Raw genomic sequence first — 27,770 nt, forward strand, 5'->3', positions numbered from 1 at the left:
TTTCATCAGAAAATGCAATAAAATACAAAAACAATTCATTTCCAAGTGAAAATTATTATTTGTGCAAGGTAGAGAACACAATTATCGTTATCATTTTTTTGTGTTACTGGATTTACATTTAAAATCAGTATTGCCGTGATGTTTCAATGGTTTCGTGAGAATGACCCATTTGTCTCCTATATGTAACATATGTCAATTTGACTTCATTCATCCACCAAAATCGCTTTGAGATCAATTGGTTACAAGTGGCAAAAATCCGAAATAAGAATTTATAGTATCAAGTGCATATGTCTAGGGACATGTTTTTGCAGATTACATTTTGTCCAATTTGTCCAGATATTTTTGGTGCCAACTGTCCTACATACTTTGTTTTGTTCCCATATACGTTTTCTTTGCCTATAAAAAGAAGTACAGTTGCCGATAGGTGACTTCTCCAACATCAAAAGCAGATTTAAGAAAAACTCATAAGTGGAGTGACACCTGTATTTAGCTGCAGTCATCAGTATCAATCTTGTGATTCACGCAATCCAAAGTTCTAAAAGCTTTTCTTTAAAGCTCCTTGTCCACAACAAAAGTCTCATACCGTCCTTCGTAGAGATTAATAGAGAACTTGTCCTCTCGCAGTTATCTTCAAGGCCAAACTGAAAACAATACGAGTGAATGATCAAACGGTGTGACCGTTGCCTCACCTCCACAATGCCGTGACTGATGGTGCCATACGGCCTCTTCCTCAGTAGCACGAGACCGATCACAATCACTGTCGCTATGGCCACCGCAATCACCAGCAAGCCAATCAGGGCGCTGCTTCCGAAGCTGAAGTCATCCATCAGGGGGCGGGACATCTCCTGCTCTGATCCGCGGCTGAACTGCGAGGGAATAATCAACACAAGCATATTTACCCTTCCAAACATGAATAACAGACAGATCTCACAGAGCTTTTCATGATGCCAGTACTGCCAAAGCGGAGGACTGATACTGTAACTTTTGTACAGCGAGGCAACAATAGGGTTGCCATGGCTACGTAATGTGCCGTAATTGGTACCAAAAGGAAACCAGTGAATCAGCCACTGGCAGAGACAAAAGACAAAGATAAAAGCGATGGCGAGAGATTTCTGGTATACTCTCAGACACTCTGATATTTTACACAATACACACAAAGAATCCTTTTAAATACTTGAATATACAAACATGTACGAGCCTGAAAGAAGCATGAACAGACAGAGGTTTCATGATTTTCCAGTTGTTTAAGTCTGAATTTAAATCTTTGAGCGAACTATCCTTTTAAGACTCTTAAAGGGATAGTTCACCCCAAAACGTTCACCCTCATGTTCTTCAAAACCTCTATGTGACGCTTTCTTCTGTGGAATGCAAAAGAAGATATTATGAGAAATGTCTCCGTGGCTTTGTATCCATACAATGGAAGTCAATGGGGTTCAGTGTTGTTTGGTTACCGACATTCTTCAAGATATCTTCTTTTGTGTTCTGCCGAAGAAAGAAAGTCATACAGGTTTGGAATGAAATGAGGGTGAATAAATAACGGATTTTCATTCTTGGGTGAGCTGTCCCTTTAAGTTATGATCTGCTTTGCCAATTACTAAATGGACTACTGAGAGCGCTGACCGGCCATTTTAACGTTTAGTGCTCAATTTTCATTTGTGTGGAGCTTAATGATGATGATAATGAAGGATGAACAGTATCCATCGGACATGCTCATGCACTCACATTAAACACATGCACATGTGCTGTGGAAAGTTGTTGATAAACAGTAAAACATTAATTATGTAACACGGTCATTTGCTCAAAGATATAACAGAACTGGACAGAGACTGCAGTAGTTGAAAACACCATGTGTTTGCCACAAGAGGGCGCTGTACTTACCTGAGAATCAACATCATTCAAAATCACTTCCTTTACATCCAGAGTTTCCTCAATTACCTGTCAACACAGACAGGGCAGTCTCAGTTACTTCTCTTCTACTGAACAGCGACTGTGTGTGCGTGTGATAAAAGCATTTTGTGTTTTATAGCAGCAGATACAGCCACAAAAAGAATTAAGAGACCATTTTAAGGACCGTTTTTCTGTACTATTTATAGGTGTTTATTTAGGTAAAATGATCATTTTTGTTTCATTCTGTGAACTGCTTACATTATTTCTTCCAAATTTCAAATTCAAATCTATTTGCATTAAATTGCAGAAAATGAAAACTGGAGAAACAGGTGAAAATAACAGAAAAGATGCTCTGTATTTTTTCAGACCTCAGATACTGCAAAGAATACAAGTTCTGATTCACTTTTAACCAATACAACAGTCATATTTTACACGTTTAAATAAAAGTTTAAATATAATTTTTTTAGTGATAACCTGGATTATCATCACAGTTCATCACATGTCTCTTGTCATGCTGTCAGTCTTTCACATTGCTGTTGGATGACTTCTAGTTCCTCCTGAGGTTTGATTTTGTTGAATTTCAACAAACACTGGACTGGAATGACCACGATACATCTAGAAATGCTGATTTGAAATTAAAGTTTGGACTGGTCTCTTAATTTTTTACACGGCTGTTTAGCAATGCTGTGAGCAAATCCCAAAATGAATGAAATCAATCAAAATCATTAATATATTGCTTACATTGAATAACACAATTGGCTTCATTTACTGCATGAAAAAACAGCTGTCAATCAAAATGTTTGACCTTCATCTAGTTTATTCTTTATATTGGCATCAAATATACAAAAAAAAGGTGTATTTAAAAACATCATCATCCTGACAGCCAGGAGCTCTCAGAACATTTGATGTCATTTACTGTAGATGTGAGAGATATTTCATATAAGCACATTTCTGATTGCTCCTGTGTGATATTAGATAGTCTGACATGCTGAAATACAAACAACACGAGCAGTCTACGGCACGCATTCTTAAACAGAGGTCATGCATTAGAAGAATCCAGCCCGGCCCTTCAGAACCACACTGGATCTCATGTGAGATGTGGTTTGAGGAAACTGGAATGTGAACGTGCAATGCAATGAATGCTGGGATATGAATGAGACGAGACTAAATTAAGCCAGATTTGCATTTCCATAAAATACCAGTGCTGGGAAGGCAGCAAGAGAATAGCGGCACTGTACATTTGTTTTCTATTTAGAATAAACACATTACTGGGAGGTTGTTATTTTCTGAATGCAGTATGCGGTGCTGTTAGTTGTATATTTTCAGCTGAAACTGCTGTCGATTATTTCAGTCATGAGTGCCAGCGTCAGCATCTGAGCAAACACAAGTGACTGTGGTGTGTGTGAGGGGCGGCCGGTGGTCTCACCACTTTCTCATTGATGTTGCTCTTGCTGTTGATGATCTTCTCCTCTGCTCCAATAAGACCATCAAGACCGTTCATGCCAGAGCCTGCGGAGGAACAGCCACAAGTGAGCAACACGGGTTTAAATTAAACTCAAATGTCACATTATATTCTACATCTACACAATAAGCCTGTGCCGAGCATTTTCTGCCTTGACATTTTAGTCAGTAATGCTAAACGGCATGGAATCTCATTAATGACTCATCCCTGTGCGACATAAGAAATGTACAATTTAAACCCCGCTCAACACTGAGATTTCTTGGACCAGCCCAGAAAAGCTCAGTGTAAAGATGGCTGTGATCTACTGCGGTCGAAAGCTCATACTCCAAGTAGAATAAGAGCTCTGGGACATCCTGTGAGCACTCCACCAAAAACTGTTCTATAAATACACCAACGTACATGGTCAACAATTCGAATCATTTAAAGTCAATGTGAACTGCTGTTTGTGACCCATTTCACCTCTGTAATGAGATTTCAGGCTATTCAAGGAGAAAACAAATGAAGGTTGAGACTTTATCTATTGAGAAATGATTATACTGTGAAATAAGAGCGTAGCATACCAAAATACTATAGTGTAATATATACTGTAATGTGTACTTTTCACTATGTATTAGAATAGTTTTTCGATATTCGTTTTTTCGAAACGAACTCAAATTTTATCAAAATCTTTTTATTGATATTATTACATAAAATCTTGTTATCAGTTAACATAGTAATGTAATGCTGGTTTAAGTGTTAAGATTTTCCTCTAGGTGTGAGCCATTTTTGCAGCATGTGACATATGCATGTATGACAGATTACACACATGTGATTTTATAAATGCACAAAGGATATGAAAACACATTAAAGAGCTAGGTTACCTAACAATAAAAATCCTGTCGTCGTGTCAAAACCTGTATATGGCACTTTCTTCAGCACACAAAAGAAGATATTTTAAGAAATGTCTCAGTGGTCTTGTGACCATACAAAGGAAGTCATTGGGGGTCCAATGTTATTTGGTTACCAACATTCTTCAAAAATTCTTCTTTTGTGTTGCACGGAAGAAAGTCAGTCATACAGGTTTGGAATGGCATGAGGGTGAGGAAATTATAAAATGATGAATTTCTATCCCTTTAAACCTGTTTAATCTCCTCGGGTTGAAGGCTTTCTTCATTTTCACAACTGTATTAAACCTCCTATCTATATGCAAGCAACTCCCAAAGACACCTGGATAAAATGAACACAGGTTTCAATAATCCCACATTGGTGAAATCTGATTGACCGAGAGCAGAACAATGCCTTCCACCCACACATTGTTTAACAGTCAGGGCAGCAGGTGAACGTCACTGAAAGATTAACTGTGTTCAGTAGCAGTCACAAGGTCTGAGAGAGAGAGGCTTATTGCTTAAACATGCACGACCGATCCACTGCTTCAACAGTACACACACACACGACCCCATCTGCACAGACACTGTTTGGAACATACGGACAACTTCAATATAATAAAATAATAAAACATGACACAGATGACATGACAAAAAAACATTCAGAGTTTCATATGTCTAAAGAAACTATGAGTGGCGCTCTCATTCATGTTTGTAGCAGTAGCTGGGTAAGATCAATATTTAGTGTTAAATCTCTAACCCTGGCTACAAGTTAAGTAATAGTAAAGACCTGTTCACATCATAAAACGATAAAGGTTTAAAAATCATTCTACAGTAAATTCAGGAGAATAGCATTCAAAACACAACTATAAGGTTAAAGATACAGAGGAACAATATCACTGAGATCATTGTTGTCCAGCTAATGAACGATAAAACAATAACACGATTACGATAAAACATTAAGTTTGGGGGGCAAATACTCAGCAATAGTGCTTGCTGATGAATTTGCATATGGTTTGTCTTAAAGCATATTAAAACTAGGGCTGTTAAACGATTAAATCGCGTCCAGAATAAAAGTTTGTTTACATAATATGTTTGTGTACTGTGCATATTCATTTTGTGTTTATAGACACATACACACAGAAAAATATCAAATATAATAGTTAATAAACATTTATATATCATTTAAATGATATATAAATATGAATATAAATATAAATAATGTATGTGTACGTGTACCCGTTTATAAATGCAAAAGAAATATGCATGGTAGACAGACACATATTCTGTGTAAACAAACTTTTAATCTGGATGCGATACATCGTGTAACAGCCCTACACCATATAAACCAAACAATAATATATATACATTAGGGCTGTCAAACGATGACTCGCGATTAATAGCATCCAGGATAAAAAATAGTGTTTACATAATATATGTCTGTGTACTGTGCATTTTAATTTTGCATTTATAAACACACACACGTATCTTTTATTATCTCTGTGGGGACAGTCCATAGGCGTAATGAGTTGTATACTGTACAAACTGTATATTTTATCCACTACCCCTAACCCAACCCCTAAACCTAAAGATCGTAGAAAACTTTTTGCATTTTTAGATTTTCTAAAATTATCGTTCTGTACAATTTATAAGCTTTGTGCCCGTGGGGACCTCAATTTTGGTCCACACAGTGACACGGGTCCCCATGAGTTTGTGCGCATTCAGGTTTAGGTCCCCACTAACATATAAACACCAAGTCCACACACACACACACACATATAAATATTTAGGAAATGTATGTAATTTATGTATTTATTTATATGTACCAATAATTTAAATGATATATGAATGTTTATTAATTTTATATTTTTCTTAAAGGTGCAGTTTTTGATTAACAGCGGCCACTAGCGTTGTGTTATATATTTGCAACGAATCGCTCAGTCAAAACACGACGGTGGCCACCACAGTACAAAAAGATGTCATTCTCATTTTGATGCAGGGAAGAGATTTTGCGGGCATTAGAAAGCAGTCTCATTTATTACATAAAATAAACGTTCTGTGGATTTTAAGTACAAAAGAAAGATCGTCTCAAAATCACCCCCGAGGAGGTTGCTTTGATTCGGATCAGTATGTGAGTAACATACTAAGATACCAAGATATGCTGTTGTTGTAATGTTAGCTGTGTGACGGAGCAGTTTTGAGCTTCATTGTTTATCTGGAACCGCTTTAATATCGTACTCGTCCAGATACTTGAGAGAGAGAGAGCGAGAGCGCGTTGGAGCTGAAACTGGACAGCGAGCGAGAGCGCGTTTTACTCTTTTACTCAATGATGAATAAACTTTCAGTTAATCCGCGGTTCACATGCGTTCCGCACCGGAGAGCACGATCCATACGGATCACGGATCTTCCCGCGAACCGTTTCACCACAATACCGCAGCGGAGAGGAAGAGCAAACACGCGTTGTAGAGTTGTTTGTCCGTTTAGGGCTGCTGTACAAAACATGGCGGCGAATTCAATGTATGTAGACCTGCTCTGTATGTAGATATAAATAGCTTATTCTAAGGTATTACAAACATAACGGTTCATTACGTAAGGTCTTTATACACCTCTGAAGAAATAGTTTTGTATATTATATCGCATTTCCGTCAATAGATCCTCCTAAAAACCCTGTATTGTTCCTTTAAATATACGCATGTATGTGTATGTTTTTGTAAATACCAAATAAATATGCACAGTACACAGATATATATTATGTAAACACAAAACACAAATCACGATTAATCGCTTGACAACCCTAATAACCATCTAAAAATGTGATTTTCACCACAGGGAGACTTGCTTTATTTTTAAAGTTGTCGTTCTAGGTATGAACAGGCCTTAACAGTAATGTTTGCCATAGTAACCACTAATAAGTAAGCGCTAATAAGCAAGCACTAAAAAACAGCTTCTTACTTTTACTCATAAAGGTTGGGATCACAGGCTTAAACTGTAAAACAGGGCAGTCATGTAAAAAAAATGAAAGAGCACTCCTGCAACAGACGGCTAAAATCAACAAGCTCCTCTCATGAGGAGTGCAAGATAACAGAAGAGAAATGAGAGGAGGCCGAATAATTAACGAAAGCTTGTAGACAAATGAACCCTGAGGAGCTGTCGACGGGGAGCCGGGTCTGAATGCAGCTCCGCTCGCAGGTTATTTGTCTTTCTGACAGCAGACGGTGGAGAGGAAGCCTGAACCTCTTTACTGCACATTTACACGAGCCTCATCTGCCCACCTAAACAACTAATAAGCTTAACAAGCTGCCTGGACTTTCATGACGCAAAGCTGTCCCCGACAGACAGTGCGGGATGTGACTGAGCGAGGAAAAAACAACAAAATGGCCGACAGGAATGGAGAGTGGCGGACGAGGGTGTGAAAGCGAGGACAAAACAGCGCGAGGATAGATGATAAAAGATGTATGCATGTAGGGCTGGGTGTAATATTCCCATATTAACGAATATAAAAGTGATTTAGGAAATCTGTACTACCCAGGCCTATAAGCATGAAACAAACACCAACGAGCAAACAAGATCTGAGGCTGAAGTGGGGCGAAACAGAGAATAGAGGTTAAGCAGCGGAGACCCACCTTTCTTGAAGGCACGAGGGGGTTCAGAGAGATCGCCTAGGCATTGAGCACGAGCAAAAGACAAAACAAGAACATTTTGAAACAGAAAAACAGAGAAAAACCCAGGTGAGTAAAAGAGAAGTAAGTCAGGAATAACAAGCTGTGTCTACAGACAGAGAAGAGAATCCCGCAGGGATAAAGAAAAACAAATAAAAGCGGGGGATACGAAATTAGGATGTGTTTCTGGACTGGCACATCACTGTGAAAACCCCCCCGGGCTTTAATGTGTTTATTACACAGCTCTTTTTAGTATTTTGGGCTTTGATTTCGCACATTTTGTGCTTCCCTTCAAGGCTTGGCAGGTCCGGGCACGACGGCATGAGTAAATGAACAGGACCAGAGAGACAACTTTAGAGCTTTATAGGACATTACATTACCACCACCTTCATGGGGCCGGAGAAACTTACCGGCTCTTAAAACAAGAGCCCACCACGAACGTGAGTTTAACCTTAAAAAACGAGTTTCATGTTGTTTTTACTTACCCTCGGGTTCAGGCTGGGAGCCTAGCGAGTTGACTTGGAAGGGACGGAAGGGCTTTCCTTCAAAGGCAGGAACCTCCACGCTCTCCTCGGAGGACACGGTGACATCGGGCTGAGACTCAGAAATGGAGGACAGGAACTGGTCCATATCTGCCTTTTGATCCTGGTAAACTAACTGGAGAACTTCATCTAAATCCAAAGAGAAATGGAGAGAAGAACACGGTTAAAACCGAGAAATCGCAGGAGGGAAGAGATGAAAGCAAGCAGCTTCTAAACCCATTAAACCAGTGGTTCTCAAACTGGGGGCCCCATGATGGATTCAGGGGGGGCCACAGATTTTGTGGCATTTTATGAAATATAGAAATTTATCATAGATTTTATGCAGTCAAACATCAGAAAAATGACACCACCAACCAAACGAATTGAGGTTCCAGCATTGTGTAACTGAATGTTTTTGGTTTAATTCAAATTCTAAGTTTAAGATTATACGTCTTTATATGGGGGGCCGCAAAGCGATGCACTTAACACAAAGGGGGCCTTACAACGAAAAAGTTTGAGAACCACTGCATTAAACTACCCCCAAAATAACAATTACTGCAGCGCTTCTCTATGTCTTTGGCATTTTCTTATATTCTTGCTCGTCTAAACCCTCGAAACAATCCCAGCGCAGAGTCCGTCTTAAACACAACACATCTCCACACACACTCGTGGGCATTCGGAGTCTCGACCCAGTTCTGTCAAACTGCACGCTATACTACACCACAGCTAAATTCAAAGCTCCTTTTCTAAAACAAACAAAAAGAAAACGAGAAAAGAAAAGAAAAACAGGCTAGTGCCATCTTAACGTACGTCTTGACTGTTTCTACTCAAAACCAAAAAGACAGAGTAACACATACTGCATAAGCACTTCAAATGACTTTGATTGTGATGAAAGTTTTCAAGCTGAGAGATATAAAGAAGTGATATTTCGCTTATGTTTGTAATTATCTTAACATCTGAAGACGTCGACGGGTCATGTTTTGTTTTCTTCTGTTCAGAACATTGAAGATGAATGTTTGTAAATCTTTCTCCATGTGAAGTGAACGTAGCGGTAAGGCGAGACGCTTGGTGTGGTTAGCTTGACGTCAGCGTTCGGTTTGGTTCTTTTTTTAAAGCAGGTGGTGTGTGGTAGAGTTTTACCATCTCTTGTAATTCCTCTGTGACAGACCGCAGTTAAAGCAAAGAGCAAACGTTCAACACTAAATCTGACACTTTCGTGCAGGTTGTTATTTAGCAAAAATAGGGACTGGGCATAATTCATAAACAGCAAAATCGCCAGGGTTAAAAAGGGTCAAACTAACTCTCACAGTGTTTATATAATCCACACTTTGAGAGTGTGGATTATATATACACTGTGAGTGTTAATTTGACCTTTTTAACACTGGCGATTTTGCTACTGTTGGATTTGAGTTAAAGGGACATGTTTAACAAAAATGAAAATACTGTCATCATTTACTCATCCTCGAGTTGTTCCAAATCTGTATAAATGTCTTTGTTCTGATGAACACAGAGAAAGATATTTGGAAGAATGCTTGTAACCAAACAGTTCTTGGCCACCATTGACTACCGTAGTAGGAAAAATGACAATGGTAGTCAAAAGTGGCCCAGAACTGTTGGAACAACTTGAGGGTAAGTAAATGATGACAGAATTTTCATTTTTGGGCGAACTGTTCTTTTAATACACAAGTCTGCCACGGTCCACAGCATGCTAAAGTGGAAAATAAATTGGAATAGAAATTGACAGAAAATGCCATTAAAAGACATTCACACAACAGAGGAATTTTATTAGCTCTGGGACAAAACAAAACAAATGGCATCATTTTGATCATTTTAATCCCGTTCAGTAATTTGGGAAATCTCTCGCAATTGAGAACTTTGAACCGGGGCCATTTTTCTACTTTAGACTTATTATTTATAAAAATATTGCACAAAGATCCATTCAAATACACAGATACAGAAGACATTTGATGCTGACAAGTGTAAACACGCAATGTCCTAATAGGTGTATGATTCAGTTCTGCATCAGATCATAGTGATGATATGTTAAATTGTTACCGTCACATGTACACGCAACCACATTTTTCAAAACTATATCTAATACCTCATATCACAACACATTGCTTTCGGATTCACAAACTGTGACCCAAGTCTGTGAAAACCCAGCTAGTCTTTTTGTGATTTACTGCTTTCTATATATAAAATATATTCAAATAAATAAATATATTCAGTATCTTAAAGACCAAAAACTTCCGTTATTGTTTTGTGCAAAACTGTATTGTAAAATCTATCAAATTATGTCATTTATAGCGATAATATAAATATATGAATCTATTGTTTTTATATTAATAGACTAAACAAATGAGAGCGTTCAGATGATTAACATTGTCTTCAAAAACTGAATGCATAATTATATATTATATAATATAAATATGATATAAATAAGCTACACATACATTTATGTAGGTGGCATTTCAAACACTGATTATTAATATCAGAACAGAAAAAAAATCACCCAGAAATTCCATCAAAAATAACCTATTCTGATCTGTTTTCTTGTCATTCAAGAGCATCTTTCCATTATTCTCCAAATACGCCCACCTTCCCCATCCTGTGCCATGCCCTCCACCCTGACTCAGACCCCCACACTCACCGATCTCATCCTCAATCCCCTCTGTGACGAATGGCACCTTGTAGAGTAGAGAGAGACTCTGGTTCATCCGTTCCTCGATCACCCGCAGATGGGTCATCACCTAGGAAACCAAAACACTCTTTAAAAAAAGCAGCTTGTACCGATATTTATAAAAACACTCCAGGTCTGCAGGATCAAACAAGTCTGTTTTTTTAAAGAGTACATCCTTAGATTTGGATGAATGATTGTAAACTGAATACAAAAGAACATTTGTGGTGCTCTTATTATGTCAACGGTGAGGATAGAGAGCAGTGTGACTCGCCGTCTGGAAAATGTTATGACTGATTGTGTGTTTGTGAGACTGAGTGCAAACAACCACGCCTGTTTCTTTGTTATGGCCACATTTGTGTGCATTGCTCAGAAACCAGCAACAGATGGCAATGAAGGGCCTGTCAAAACTGAAAGCAAAAATACACAGGGAAAACGCTTTAACGCTGTCATGCAGACCCTTAAAATGCACGCCTGGCCTCCGGAAACATCCCAAACACTGCATTTAGCCCTCACAGGGTTGGTTTAGGAAGAAGAGAAGTTTTTGTGGGCCTGCCAGTCAATGCTTTTAGTGCAGAAAATGAATGCAAGTCTTATGAAGCCATACAACAGCTTTGTGCTATAAACGGACCGAAATTGAAGTTATTCTTGCATCTTTCTTCTCAAATATCATTTGCTCGGTGACAATTTCCAACTTTACATTATATTTAGGTGCACTGTTGTGTCAATGCCCATCCCATAAAACACTTCTAAAAGCCACCATCAGTTTCAGCTGTATACAAAAAACTAGACGCCAGGAAGTTTATCCCCAATTAAACCAGAAATAAACAGGAAGTGTCACTTATCCGTAAACAAAAACACAAGATATAAACGTGAATATGAAGTCAATTCGATGCCACATATATTTGCAAGTTTTGCAAAAGAAAAAGAAACAGTGAGCAAAAATAAATAAAATTGCAAACAAAAATAATGGATCGCAGAAGAAAAATCAGGTATTGAGAAAAAAAAAACGTTTTGAAAACAAAAATAAAAGAAAGTACTGAGAGATAAGTTTTGCAAAGAGAAACTTCATCAGCAATGATTTTACAGCACGTCTTTTCCTTTGCAATACCTACTGATCCATTTGCACCGCCCCTTTAATTCTGCATTTCAGCCAACTGTGGGCTTGCGACTCGGTTATTCCTTTGCACTTCACTTTTTTTTGCGTGTGTTTATTGGTCCTCGTTTTGACATGAGGCGGGGTCAATGGATTGGGGCATGTATAACAGGCCTAGGCGTGCCTCCCTCGTTACGTCATCAGCGTGTGTCGATCGATCTTCATGGCAGAGTAGCTGCATGCGGGATCTCAGGTATGTGTAGTCGTTTGTTTTCACGTGTTAAAGTTGTGTTTTGCTTCATTCTGTGTACTAAATGTGTATTAAAATGTTTGATCAAATTAAATAACTTACAGATTAATGCGAAGGTTTTGTTAGCAGTACACATGCACACAACATATAGTTGTTATCAATTTGCCCATAACAAAGTGGGTGTTTGAATTACAGTGTGACTTCCTAAATCTAAGAATTATGGGATTTCACTTCTTTTTACATATGAATGGTTGGATTGATGGGGCTGACATAGGTAGATGCTTTGCGTTGATTCTGTGAAGTTTCCGTTTATTGGCTAAACCGATTGGGGTGAGTTCTTTTGAGGTTATCACATGCTGTCAGGGACTTTAGAAACAAGTTCAGGAAGCTTGGAAACTGACCAAGAGAAAGGACTTAATACTGTGCCAGGGCAAATGGTCTTTTTGTAGTGTTATTTTGGTTAACCCTTCCGAGTGAAATTATTAGGCAAGACTAAATGGACAAATATCACTCGTTGTAAATTAGCTCATATACTCCCAAATAAAACTCTAAGGAGACGGGCGAATGCTGTAGAATGGAGTCATGAGAAGAACCTTGTCTTTTAGTGACTTGGTAGCCAATCTCATGATGAAGATAGTGGGGGGCTATGGGAAATTAGCTTACACCATATCTCTCATATCAATGTTCTTGTAGAGACAAGGGAGTCAAAAAAAGGTTTAAATCAGGTCCAATTCAACACTGGTTTAACAGATAACGGAGTCTGCGTTTCCTTTTTCTTTGTTTTCACAGACTGATTTCGAAGGTTCAAGGAATTTGCAGCGAGATTCAGGCCTTGCTAAAGCCACCTGCAGATGGGATAAGATATCGTTACGGCCTCGAGACTAGTCTGCTGTGAGACAAAGCTTTCAAGACTTTGTAAACTCTGCGAGGATATTTATATTTCAAGACGGGAGCTGTTTTGAGATACTAAGGTCACAATTAGAAGATCAGAATTGTTGACGGGTCAATCTGTACACCACTCTGAGCTGTTTAACTTTTTAAAAGTTCATTTTAACTGTGTGTACGCTCTAGCTATATTTCTTTTGGTCTTCGATCCAAATTAACACGTTGTTGTCATTTTTGAAGCATTTTTACATTTGTAGCGTCATTGAGTGTTTATCATCTTTGCTCTTGTAAATTACGTTGAAATTGTTTATTTGCTTTGTCAGATACACGATGATAATCAGACAACAAACCATTATGTCTAGACATATCCTCCTCATGCTTATGCTGGAATATGACCTGTCCATTTCTAAGGGCATGTAAAATGGTTCCAATCGAGCTTTCAAAGAGATGTTTTTACAACTTTGATTTCTAATCATCATATGTGATCAAATGTTCTCTTATATGATTAAGAGGAGGGAATGATCTAAATTTCTTAAAAGCAACCTGTTTGTGTGTGTGTATTTCCTAAAGATGATGAAATTCTGACTTGAGAGTCCAGACATACATTTTGTGTTGTATTTGATTTCTTATTTCCTTTTTTAATTTTTATTCTTTATTTAGCTATGTATTTACTTTATTAGGTATATATTATATTCATTTCTGTCTTGTATTACTTTTCTTAATGCTATATTCCACATTCTGCTGGGTCACACTTCAGAATAGGGGGAAATTCTCGCTATTAACAAACCATTAACTACAACTTTTTCCTCAATAAACTGTTAATTTGTTGCTTATTAACAGCAAGTAAGGTAGTTGTTAGGTTAAGGTATTGGTTAGGATTAGGGATGTAGTAGAGTATGGTCATGCAGAACATGTGCTTTATAAGTACTAATAAACAGCCAATATGCCAATAACAGGCATGCTAATAACAACTAGTTAATGGTGAGAATCGCCCCTTATACTGAAGTGTTACCGGATGCTGCATTTGTATTGTCTTCACAAGTAGATATGAGTTTGCAGTGTCTCATTCTCAAGGTTCATAATAACGTCACGAGACAATGTTGTGAAGCGGTAATTTTCCACTGTCTATGTTGGTATAATAACATCTGCTCAATGTGTTAGACGAAGTTAGAGTGAACTCTAGACAGAGTTAGAATGGGCATCGGAACGCAGTTATGTTTTGTCTATACGATAAACTTTGCTCATTTTATTATAACATCACTTCGTCTCCTGCCTGCTGTTCTTCCCCTCTGACGTCCAAGTCTGGATTGTTAGATCTATCAGTTTTGGGCGTATGAACAAGATGCAACAACACTACGGTATCATTTTGGATCAATTACAAGATCGTAGAATCTATCAGATCTATCACATCCTAAAGGACAGTTTAACGGTTACTCTACATCAGTGGTTTTCAATCCTGTACCCGGGGACCCACCGCTCTGCACATTTTGTATGTCTCTTTTATATGACACAGTTAGTTCAATTCATGGATGTCTCACTTAATGAGCTGATGATTTGAGTCAGGTGTGTTAGGTAAGGGAGACATGCAAAATGTGCAGAGCAGTGGGTTCCCAGGAACAAGTTTAAAACCACTGCTCTAACATGGGTTAATGTGCCTGTTCCCCCGACAGGCCATTGTCCCACCTAAAGGATGTGTCTTATACCTTTCTGTTGTTTGTGATTGTAGAGTGTATAGATTATTGTATAGATTGTACAGTGTTGTGATCATGGGCATAAATCAGGTAGCAAGGTAGCAGCTGATCAGGGAGATGCTTGTAACTCCGCTCTATGGCCCATTATACATATAATCATTTTGTATTTTTTCTTGATACTTTTTTCTTGATATTGTTAATAAAATTACTTTGATTCGTTCAAACCCCCTTTGAATCTTTCCTTTTATACCGAAGAAGTGATTTTTCATTACTCCCTGTAGAAACTTTACACATTTAAAAACGCCATAATAGTACATTCGAACCTCTGAGAATTCACACCACAAGAATTTGAATGGAATCAGATTAACTTTAATAGAATCAGATAGAACATTAAAGCTACAGCATGTCATCATTCAACAGAGTTTTGTTTTAACATTGGTGCAAAACAGCTGCATAGGCTTTTAGCTTTATATTCTAATAGTCCTCTTGTACAGTGACTGTAAGAAGCCATCTTTAAAACTGAGAACAAATGAGATGTACACTACACACTATAAACTATTAGAAAAGATACAAACATTCATTGATCCTCAAACAGGTAACATAACATGCTGTTAATAATCCAGTTTATGTTAATGTTTAAACAGAAGGACTGATGCCAATTGAGGATATTTCTTTCCGTTTCTTCCAATCCAGGACACCTCTAGCCCAAAACCAAAACTTATTAAGTATACACATTTATATATACACATCAAAATGTTACAGGATGCAAAACTTTGCTACTTTGCAGGATGCAAAAGGAAGACTGCACACATTTATTACTTACCGATGCATGCAAAGCGCGTCTTCTGTCTGAACAGATGCTCTGAACCATCTGCATGTGAGAGACAGAAAAGCATGCTACGCTCTAAAAAAATATGGTTCTTGAAAGGTTCTTTAATGATGCTAAAAGTTGTATTTAGAACCATGTCTTCTGAAAAAAAAATCTGCTTTGTATTGAGAAAAGGGTTCTCAATACAAGAACCAAAATCAGTTATTTACAAGCTGCCACCTGATTGGTTGTTTGTCCTGCATCAAAGTCCTGATTTAACAGTCCTGCTGAGGCGCCTGCAGACTGACACACCACACAGGTAACTGTTCTTAAGCATATATTTTATGGTTACTTTATGGTTATATAATTCATGGGGCTCTAATTTAACAATTATCTAGGATAATAATTTGTTAAAATGTTAAGCGTATACATATCAGGTGAAATTGTATCAATCATACTTCTACTGGTTCAGAAACTCCTATAAACCATTTTTCTCAAATATTTTCATGCACATTATCTTAATGTTTCCTAAGCAGAACGTGGTACATGTATTTAGGTTTATTTATTAATATTTCAGAGTTGTGAGCTTGTGTTGGGAGTGAACTTGGAAGAGATGGGTATTTCTCACAGTGCTAACCAAACCTTCATTCAGCTAAGAAGTAACTGTGTTAAAAAGGTGATTTCTTCATGTTACTTTTTAAAAAGTTGATACCCTTCCTACATTAAAGTTATTTACTATTAAATCATTTTGGAAATATAAGTTGTGTGTATTCTTATAGCACATGTATTTTCTCTGTTTTAGGTGAATTGTTAGCCAACTCACAGATGCATATGGAGTTATTCTGCGGACTATATTAAAAAGGAATTGCAAACTGCAAATGCGTTTTCTATTTGTCAAACTAAATGCAAACCGTTTGCATTTGCATTTACGCGAACGTACAATGTCTGCCAAACTTCAAAAGGAAAAGCAAAGTCTATTTGCAAATGAATTACCTGTGTCTTACGAGTTACGACCCTGCCATATTTAAATCGCAATAGCAATTCCCCATATGCCATTTCACTTCCTCTGGCGTCGCGTATTAAGCCTGCCAAAACTCAAATGAAATCGCAAATCCCTTTGCATTTGCGTTTCCTCTAACTTGTACAGAAACCTGTCAATCAATGGCGGGGGTGGGCTTATTCAACGGGGTGTGTTTGTATCGGGAAGTGACGTCATTCACCGTCGACTGGAACTTAAGTAGATACATACATGTGATACAGCTAAACACATTAGGTTTTAATAGGCTACAGCTAAGACACATTTGCAAATAGACTTTGCTTTTCCTTTTGAAGTTTGGCAGACATTGTACGTTCAAGTAAATGCAAATGCAAACGGTTTGCAATTGCGTTTGAATTATGTCACAATTTTGACACGAACAAATAGAAAACGCATTTGCAAATGCAGTTTGCAATTCCTTTTTAATATAGTCCGCAGTATCATTCCATAGATGCAGGTCTTTGGCTTAATGGTTGAGGCAAATTCAGCAGTCAACACAATTTATGAATTAATCTTTAGTCAAAATGATCCATCTACATTTCTTAAATCTTTATTACCTGCAGACATGTTTATATGGCAGGAAGCAGCTTAGCCAAACTTCTGTCATGTCATCATTTTAACATATGTGAGTGGCATCTACACTAAAATCAGCTTCTTTGGTCTCTCTGTCCTTTTCATATATATTATCCATTTTTTTATAGTTTTAATATATAATCTGTCTATCTAATCTGTTTTTTCTGTAAAGCTGCTTTGCAACAATGCAAAATTGTGAAAGGACAATTGTGAACACAATGTTAATATGTACACATACAGTATATTGCAATACATTATATGTTTTATGTTCTGAACAGTAGAAAATAAAATTATTATTTGGTTTACATGACCTTTACATTTCTTGTTTTAAACTGTGAAACATCTTAAAATGCTAGAAAAAGAAAAGTAGATAATATATCAGAATAAATAATTATATTATTAACAAATTAATTCATAAAAATAACTAAATAAAACCTCTCCTGTCTTCTGATAATAAAATGGTTCTTTTTTAGCACCACTGAGGTTCTATATAGCACTTTTCAGGGTAAGGTTCTTTATAAGCCTTATAAAAAGGGTTCTATACAGCACCAAAAATTGTTCTGCTATTGTTACAAGCCAAAGAACCCTTTAATTTAGAACAGTTTTTCTTAAGTGTGTTTTACAAACTCAGAAACAATAGCAAAATAGAAAAAATTCAGTTTTAGCATCAAATGAAGTTACATGACACTAAGGAATATTCACCATGGTTTAACTATAGTATTTACTGAAACTCTGACAACTCAAGAAGGCAAACCAAACCAGTATAGTGTTTAATATAGTGAAAGTGTAACGTTAGCAAGCAACCACTTTGTTATGGGCAAATTGGTAACAACTATATGTTGTGTGCATGTGTATTGCTAACAAAACCACCGCATTAATCTGTAAATTCATTAACGTGATTAAACGTTTTAATACACATTTAGTTCACAGAAGGAAGCAAAACACAACTTTGACACGTGAAACCAATCGACTACACATACCCGAGATCCTGCATGCAGCTACTCTGCCATGAAGATCGATCGACACACGCTGATGACGTAACGAGGGAGGCACGCCTAGGCCTGTTATACATGCCCCAATCCGTTGACCCCGCCCCAACGTCAAAGCAAGGACGAATAAACACGCAAAAAAATTGAAGCGTAAAACCGAGTCACAAGTGCACAGTTGGCTGAAACGCAGAATTAAAGGGGTGGTGCAAAGGAATTAGTAGGTATTTCAAAGGAAAAGACGTGCTGCAAAATCATTGCTGATGAAGTTCCTGTTTGCAAAACTTTATTTTATCTCTCAGTACTTTATCTTTTTTTGCAAAACTTATTTTTTGCAAATATAGGTGGCATTGAATTGACTCCATATAAACTGCTGTGAATGTGTGTTTGGTTCTCATGATTCTCGGATCTAAGCACACCTCCTGGTCCCGGTCAGTCCGGAATGCAATTTTCGAGACATGCCATTGGCTAACGTTACGTCCAATCAAATCGGCAAGTGTGATATGTTACAAAAGAGCAACACAGTGCTAATCTCTTCAAAAAAGAGAATCCAGTCATGCAAACCTACTCAAGATCTCTTGTAGAATCCTTTCAACTTCTAGGCTCAAGACCACAGGAAAAAAAACCTGAAACACAAGCGTCTAGTTTCTACACCACCAAAAAAATCCCAAATAATGTGTTTGAATATTTTCAGTGCTCAAGTTTTGCAATTAGGAAAAAATGTGGCGAGTTGTTTTCTTCCAACAACCAGTTGATATGCGTTTTTACATTGAAATTGTAATTCTTTTGAACAGTGTAAACACATTTAAGCATCCTGACCAACCCCAAAGCCCAAGCTCAGCCAATGGCATTAGTTTGGGGTGGCATCTGTTTGGCCCGCCGATAGAAGACGAGGGGGGTGCCCGTTTAAAAACAGCCTCTATTTTTACACTTTCGTTCTGTAACGCGAGTCCATTCGGCTTTAAACACGACCTTGTGATCTTCCTGTTCTATGTCTAGCACTTTCCTTTTAAAACCTAACACAATGATTATATTGACACGACAACTGCAAAAGCCGCAGTATATTGGCAAACACTGTGTTTAAGATGGCAAAAAAGAGAATGATGTACAATATTCGATTCAGCGTGATGAGTATGCCGATGGTGCTGCACTGACCTGTGACTTCATCTGGGCGGCTTTCTCAGGGTCCACAGCCAGAACATGCTGATAGTGGCGAACGGTGTGCTGGCGATCCTTATTCTCCGCACGTACGTACCTCTTCAGAGCCTGCAGGATACGGTGAGGCTGCCGAGAGAGGAGATAAATTGACCACAGAAGAGCCAAAATAAAAGGCAGGGAGAGTCAGGCGGATGTTTCCTCGCGATCCGTGAATCAGCGCAAGGATCAAAGACGTGCGAGATCCGCAGGACGGCGAACATAAGGGGATTAGCGGAGATGCTGAGCACCTGCTTCTGCTAGCTCGGGCCCGGCTCTTTTCGTGGAACTCATTTGGGTAGATTAAGCATCATGTATGTGCCCGAGACAAATGAATATCTTAAGTAAGTGAAGCAGCCATCCCTATTACGAGCGTTTAGCAGGCTAATAGAGCACAGGTCATCTCAGATCATTCAATCACACTGCAGCGAGGAACCATCGTCCATCAGAGACTGAAGTATGAGAGGAGTAATCCGGTCTTAAGCAGATGAGATCAATTCTTAAGTACTTTAAATTAGTCACGAGTCAAAAAATGGTTTTTCGTAACACTTGGTATTCTTATACTAAAGTTGAGCAAAATGTACATTTGCCAAAGCCAAAATGCTGAAACAAAACACATTGGCACGCCCAGATAAATTCTTTTGTCTCGATGTGATTGGGTTACATTTAGCAAACATTTATCACATGATCGTTCACGATCCGCAATGATTGAAAAGGTTTGTATACTGGGAGGGATTTGGTAACGCTAGCGCCCTCCAAAAGCAAACATTAGGTCACTGTATGTGCGTGTCGACGCCTCACCCTCGGTGGGTCGGCCTGCAGGGCGGCTAGGTAGTTCTCCAGGGTGAGACGGCGTCTGTCGTTCAGCATGGCCTCCACCCGAGCGAGGTGCGTCTCCACAAGCTGCTGTTTCTCACTGGCTGCCTCCTCCTCCAGAGACTCCACCGTAGCCTGGAAGTGCTGCAACGAAAACAATCTTTACCGTTCCTGAAGAAACTGCGAAACTCACAAACACGACACCGTGCTGTCGATGGGAATCAGACAGGGCGTTGCTATGCAGTTGCGAATATCATCAACAGCCAAAACTTCTGCATTTTTTTATCAGCCTGCCAGCCAGCCAGCCAAAACTAATCTAATAAGCAATCATTAGTAATAGCATGTCTCTCCTGAAAGTATCATTCATGTCTGTTGCAGGACAAGTAACATGGCAACGGTTAATATCAAGGTTTAGGGGTTTGGAGCATGAGTGTGAGCAACAGCGACGCCCGTCTTGGCAAGCTTCACTTCACAAACAAACCCCATGAAAAACAGTTACAACACAGGTGTGGGAATGAAGGTTACCTGAATCAGTGTCTGTCTCTCAGCTTTGGGCAGACTCCTGGCCTGACTCTCAGCCTCCTCCCATTCCTTCCTCACCTGGACATGGCACGGGTAACAAAAGTGAGAAGACCGAACGGTGTCTAATCAATGGTCACATGATGTAGATCTTTGGTCTTTTTGTGTTTCAAAAGGGTGCTCAAGAGCACCCCCGATGCACCTAAAAGCACCCTTGTGTCGAGCTTGACTACTACCCAAAAGCCCATGTGACGTACTTTCTGTCATAAGCTTGTCAATAAGCAGACTCTTGCTTTTAATAGCTATGCCAAAGGAAAACGGAGAACAAATCAACTTTAAAGACACACACAATCCCAGCCAAAACGTTATACCCATCTTGGGACAACAGACGTCTACTTTTTGTTCAAATATATTATTCAAGATGCATTAAAAATGTTGTATTCATGTTGCATAGTTGTCTGGAGCGTAAAACTGAAGCTTAGCTCCAATAATTTTAGGAATTAAAGGAGGCTGGGCAATAAAATGACACCGTAAAGTTTATCAAGACATAGCTCAGGAGAATGGCTACAATACATTACTACAAGAGCGGGTCAACAAATATTTCATACATAAACTTGTAGTCAATGTTTGCTTTATTAACCGAAGGCTTTTTCTATGCATTTTAGGTGAATTCAAATAAAACCCATATTCTCAGATATAAAATAATAATGTCCAATAAATAAGTTAATAAATTGCAAAAAAGTTTAGCGTTTTGTCAATTTTGTACCATTCACAATCACATCATAGATGGTTTTATCGAGCCTTAAAAAGAAATATTATACAAATGTGCCCTCCCGAATATCACTTTTGGCATCTACTATAGCTATGGTCATGTACATAACCTCTTAAAACCCATCCATCTCCATGAACTATCGATCCATAGATGTGCGCTGACATACATCAAGTTTGACAAGACTTTATTCTCTTCATCACAAATTGATCAGACATGGAATATTATACACCCTCTATATGTCTGAGGGTCGCATGCTTGGGTTAAAAAGTAAGAACTTGGTGACTTGGTTGTTTCGTGTTCAAAGTTGTTCCTGAGGCTACGGTAGTTATTACATTTTAATGGTTGACTCTGAAGACACATTTTCTATTAGAATACATTGCACAATAAAACCATGTTGTATTTAAAGAAGCAAAAAGCGTCAACTTTGCTTTCATGCAAATGATCAATTCCAGCCAGCCATCTGCAAAACGTAAGACGTGACATCTCTCACCCTCTCCATGCGGTTGCGATGCCTGATCTCCAGTTGCTCTTTTGCCTTCTGGAAGCGGCTGTGCTCTTTATCATCGGCTGGGGTCTCGAAGTACACATCCACGTCATCTGTGGGTGGAGGGGTGGGCGGCACGGCTGCGGATGAGACAAAAGAGAGAATATAAACAAATGAAGCGCACATAACCCAAACCTACACTCTTAAAAATAAAGGTGCTTCAAAAGGTTCTTTGATGCCACAGAAGAACCTTTTGGTTTCCATAAAGAACATTTAACATCCAAAGAACCTTTCGGTTCTTCGTGGCGAAAAAATCAGTAAGAAAGAGATGGTTCTTTAAAGAAACTTTGGCTGAATGGTTCTTTGTAGAACCAAAAATGGTTCTTCTTTGGCATCGCTGTGAACAACCTTTCAAGCACCTTTATTTTTAAGAGTGTAGTGAGCTGCCTACCCTTGCATTGGTCAAACTGGATCAACTTGGCTCATGAATATTAATTAGGTGATGTAATATTTTGAATAATTATCAGAGAACGGTCAGAAGATGAGCGCTACTCTGTGATAGTTTATGAAGTTTCTACCCAAGACGGGCATTTTTATTTAGTTACGGATGAGGTTATTTCATGATGGTTAGGAGAGAGCAGGGGAGCTCACTAGGTTTTGGAACAAAGTAGAGACAAAAACGTGCGTTTACAGACAGACGTGAAACAGAGAGACAGGTCAGGGAGCAAAGAGGAACATTAGACAACACAGACCAAAAACCAAGAGCAGACCAAAGTGAAGAATAAATTTCCCACAGTCGGCTTCATAATTCCCTCCGATTGTAAAAGAATCAGACAATCCTTCATGTCTTATTCCTTTCATCCTTCCCTCTGAATAGCTCTCTTCTGACAGGATTGCTCTCTTTAGCATTTATCTCAAAATGTACGGCACGGCACTGCACACCGTGATCAAGATACGAGCTAAATTCAGATGGCGTCTGGATACGGAAGACAAGACTGACTTGATTACCCATAAGGCAGTGCACAAAAGGGGACATCAGCAGCGCATGATGACAACAATGACACAAGCTGTCGTTAGCGTTTAAGATAACATGGGAAAAACATCACGTTAAATCAATCATTTCATGTTGCCGGAAGAAAGGAGGATGCAGGCGTCCACTCCTACATGAATCGTGAATATTAACCGATTAGAAAGAAGAAGAAAAGCAGCAAAGATTGAGCAAGAAGGAAGTGACAGAAAAACCATCCTTAACATAGTCAAATCTTTGACAGCAACTTAAATTTTTTTAATTCTGTCATATATGACTCTTTCTTCTGTGAAACGCTGAAGAAAATACTTTGAGAAATGTCTCCATGTGTCCATATAATCGAATTCAAGGGGGGTGAATGTTGTTTGGTTACCAACATTCTTCAAAATGTCTTCTTTTGTGTTCCGGAGAAGAAATAAAGTCAGGTTTGGAATAACGTATGGGCAAAATTTCCATTTTGGGGTGAACTATCCCTTTAATATGAAATACAGTTAATATATGCCTGACCCTTACAGTTGCTCAGCAACATTGCAGTTTTTAGCGCATCAATATAAAATGCGTGATCACGAAATAATAATTTTGCAACAGTTTAAAACGCGTCTCATCCAATCAGATCTTTCCTTGCACAAGGTTACGTTCAGAACAAACACTTTCTAATCCTGCTCAATGTTTACTGTATATACAAAACTGCATGAAATTGCATATTTCTGTCAAAGCGTTTGATGCGTAACACTGTTTTAAATGTCACAGTTAGTGTAGAGTTAACACTGTGTGAGACAGAGAAGGGGAGGAGCACAGCGTGGCAGAAGAGGGCGGAGTCCTCGGCGACTTACTCAGACGATTGCACACGGCCATGCAGTACTCCTCCGAGTCGAAATTGTTGCGGTTGCCGGCGCAGCCTCCGTAGATGAAGCGCACACACTTCCTCTGCTGCATGTCGAAGTACCAGCGCGGCATAGAGGCGCGGCAGGGGCCGGTCTCCGCCTCCAGAGAACACACAGCTAATACAGGACGAGGAGGAGGCGTAGTTAGAGCCTCCAGCCACCGGGGGCAGCAAACAGTAAAGCCCTTGAACTACAGAGCGCAACAGTGACCGTCGACCATTCCAGCGGTTTGGGTTTCGAAAGGATTTTTCCCATTTATTTACTCCTTGAGAGTATTGAAAAACATGAGAAATAAGTAGCACTAATACTTTCCAAATTTTGATTTAAAGCTCAAAATGATGTTTTTAATTATAAAACTATCATTCTCTGATTGGTGGATCGGTCCCTGAGGATTATGGGTGGTGTAGTACACGAGGAATTCAGCTATTAAACACACTTTTTTAATTCAAGTTAAAAAGTCTGTAGCTTCCACAGAGGCATTAAACATCACTAATAATCTCGAAAGGTTTACTCGCTATTGATTAAAATCAATTACTTTACAGAGAAAACAAATGGGATTTTTACCTCCCGAGCCCTGCTGTTGCACTCTGTAGGATGTCCAATCCAAAAGATACAATTTATACTCGCATTCACAAATAACATGGAAAAGTCAATACCCATAAACCTCTAGACTGAGCTGTGCCAGACATTCGCTTTAGATGAGCGGCTATAACTGGACAAAAGGAAAAAAGGAAACCGCGTTGTACTAACCTTCCTCCTCCTGTGGAGTTTTGTCCTCGTTCTGGCTCTCGGGGACGGTGGCCTTGTCTTCCTTTACGTCGCCCTCCTCACTATCTCGGTCATCTTCTTCATCTTCGTACGCGTAATGGTAGTCTGCCTCTTCGCCGTCGTCCTCCTCCTCGTCTTCATCATCAGCGGTGTCTTCCCGAGTGCGCGGCTTGATGGCGGCAGGCTCGCTAAAGTGAAAACAACATGATTTATTTTTCGGTTTTCATTTTGTCCAGTGCAACAGACATTTCATTTTATTTGCAACACAAAGGGCTAAGTCAGGAAAAAAGGCAAGGAAACGCAAGAGCAAGGCGAGATGAGAAGGAAGGAAAACCGAGGAAACAGGCGGAGGGGAGGAGAACAGGTTGGAGGTTTTATGATTTATGGAAGCGAATCGAGCAGCTGTCAGAGGTCAAAGGCATGGCATTCAAAATGATCCAGATGGTCAACACACACACACACACACACACACACACACACACACACACACACACACACACACACACACACACACACACACACACACACACACACACACACACACACACACACACACACACACACACACACACACACACACACACACACACAGTGCACATAAACACACACAAGATTTTTCAACTACAACTCAGTGAGCTGTGATGAGATATGACAGCTCACAGTCAGACTAATACATCATTCTTTGGTGAACTTCAGGAGTGTTTTTTATCTGACCATCACTGAAACGGATGTTTACAGCAAATTTATTGACTAATTCAATTAGGTGACTGACGAATAAAAACAGATAAGTTTTGAAAACAAAATACACATTAAACTTCAATTGTAAAAAATGTTTGAAAGCATGTGGAGGTACATAAACATCCAAAATATAATATTGCATTGTGTTGTTTCTTGGTAATAATGTAAAACAAAAGTCAATAACATGAAAACTGTGCAACCGTCAATTCATTTCAAGCAATAATTTCTATTTTGATGAAAATAATTAAGTTAATAAGTTAATACTATTTGTTAAAAAAATATATTTAAAAAAGTAGTTTAGTAGTTTAATTTTTTTAATGGCCGATACGATAGTAAAAAGGCACTGTGGCCGATAAGAGGCAGAAAACACAAATGCCATTACAGTAAATGAGAGACATATCGAAAATTTCTAAAACTGCTCATTTTAAACTGTATAAACAGTAAAATGGATGTTATTTATTAGGTCTCGATCATGTAAAAACAGCATAACATTAACAAATTCACACATGATCAAGACATACTACATTTTAATGAAATATTAACATTTTCATTCAATTAAAATAGAATAGACACGTCTATTCTAATTTAATTAAAATGTAGGTGAACAATTTAATCTTATCGGTGATCAATTCATCTTCAATTAATGAGTGTCGGCTGACGGTCAGGAAAAAAATAAAAAATGGTGCATCCGCATTAACACAACCTTACCTTTTCTCTACTGCTTCATCATCATTATCATCATCTTCATCAACGCCAGGATCCTCCACCTCCTCATCTTCATCATCATCCTCCTCATCTACTTCCTGAGAGGGCAAGACTGGGGGAGTGGGCACCTCAGGGCGGGTAGACGGGCAGCAGACGTACTCAGTGCCGTGGAACTTATCGATGCCACAGGGCAGCAACATGCCATAGCTGTGCAAGACCATGTTTCCCTTAGAGCAGGCCTAGAGAGAGAGACAGAGACAGAGACAGAGACAGAGAGAGAGAGAGAGAGAGAGAGAGAGAGAGAGAGAGAGAGAGAGAGAGAGAGAGAGAGAGAGAGAGAGAGAGAGAGAGAGAGAGAGAGACCATGAAATCTTAATCATACCAATCACCGATAACTGCTGAACAAAGATAAAGATGTAAAGCTTTAATTATAAAATACAACAAGTGATCATAATAAACATAATTGTGTTCTCTACCATGCACAAAGCATATTTTTAACGAATGAATGAATTATTTTTGTATTTTATAGATTTTTCTGCTGAAATTATCATTACCGTAACATGTCCCAAGTGTGAGTGAGTGCATTATATGTTGTAATTATAAGGATATATGATTAATAAAACTTGCTTGGGCATTATAGCTTCTTATTTTTTTTAGCTATCGGGTTGACAGTTTTTAAATGGTTACGGTAATGAGACTAAGGCCTTTTTTGTAATAATGCTCAAAACTGTGTTAACCTGTCAGTAAAAGTTACTGCTTTTAGTAAGTTAATGCTAAAAAAAGAACTTGTGAAAATGAACTATTAGAAAAAGAAACGATTATGTATTTTAACTATTAATTTGTTTGACATCTTGCAACCAATATTTTGTGAGAATCGCTGGAAACACAACAGTCAGGCAGCACCAAACGTACCCCTGTCAGCATTCACAGCCATAAGCATCGCTATGGTTCAGGGTAGTGCTATTACTCCTTTAAAGTATTAAAGTATTCCTTAAAAGGAATTCACTCCAGCAAATAAACGGTTATCATTCCCCAAACATTATGGCGTGTATGCGGCTTGTGTGCAATCAGCTTTAAAGTGCGGATGACTCGATCTGAATCACACGTGAAGGGGTGGACGTGCAAGAACGAGCAATTACAAAAGGTCAAATAAGACTGCAGTAATTCTGAATTTAATATACGGATAATAAAATGAGAACGGGAGACAACAAAAATGAGATGAGAGTGTAAAGCGATCGGTTCAGAAGGGCATTTGGCAAGCGATGCAGGAGTGTGCGTGTGTGTGATGGCAGAGGTCTGGAGATCAGCAGCATTACAGCAGAATCTGATCTGATTATCGGAGTAAATGTGAGGACTCCAGCGTACATCAGGGAGAATAAGGGCGTATACACACTAGAATTCACAACACGGTAGAACACAACCATATTGAGAGATGCCTTCCTTCCCTATTCATAGTAATGTCCTTGGTG

General features: G+C 38.7%; 1 protein-coding gene across 5 annotated transcripts in view; it reads right to left on the reverse strand.

Annotated features, from left to right (window-relative positions):
• aplp2 (amyloid beta (A4) precursor-like protein 2) overlaps positions 1-27,770 on the reverse strand; it is an 83,624-nt gene that overhangs the window by 2,198 nt on the left and 53,656 nt on the right. Inside the window, exons 5-17 of one of the 5 annotated variants that reach the window (XM_057348133.1) lie at positions 26,305-26,540; positions 24,841-25,046; positions 24,040-24,207; positions 22,186-22,319; positions 20,930-21,004; positions 20,390-20,548; positions 19,550-19,678; positions 11,043-11,142; positions 8,357-8,542; positions 7,836-7,871; positions 3,314-3,396; positions 1,879-1,935; positions 690-866 (exon numbers count right to left, since the gene is read on the reverse strand). In XM_057348133.1, the coding sequence (XP_057204116.1) occupies positions 690-866; positions 1,879-1,935; positions 3,314-3,396; positions 7,836-7,871; positions 8,357-8,542; positions 11,043-11,142; positions 19,550-19,678; positions 20,390-20,548; positions 20,930-21,004; positions 22,186-22,319; positions 24,040-24,207; positions 24,841-25,046; positions 26,305-26,540 (1,746 nt within the window). The remainder of the gene's footprint in view (positions 1-689; positions 867-1,878; positions 1,936-3,313; positions 3,397-7,835; positions 7,872-8,356; positions 8,543-11,042; positions 11,143-19,549; positions 19,679-20,389; positions 20,549-20,929; positions 21,005-22,185; positions 22,320-24,039; positions 24,208-24,840; positions 25,047-26,304; positions 26,541-27,770) is intronic. The other 4 variants (XM_057348137.1, XM_057348135.1, XM_057348134.1 and 1 more) reach the window with 4 other exon arrangements.

This window comes from Triplophysa rosa, linkage group LG12 (assembly GCF_024868665.1).
Source record: "Triplophysa rosa linkage group LG12, Trosa_1v2, whole genome shotgun sequence".
Taxonomy (NCBI): Eukaryota; Metazoa; Chordata; class Actinopteri; order Cypriniformes; family Nemacheilidae; genus Triplophysa; species Triplophysa rosa.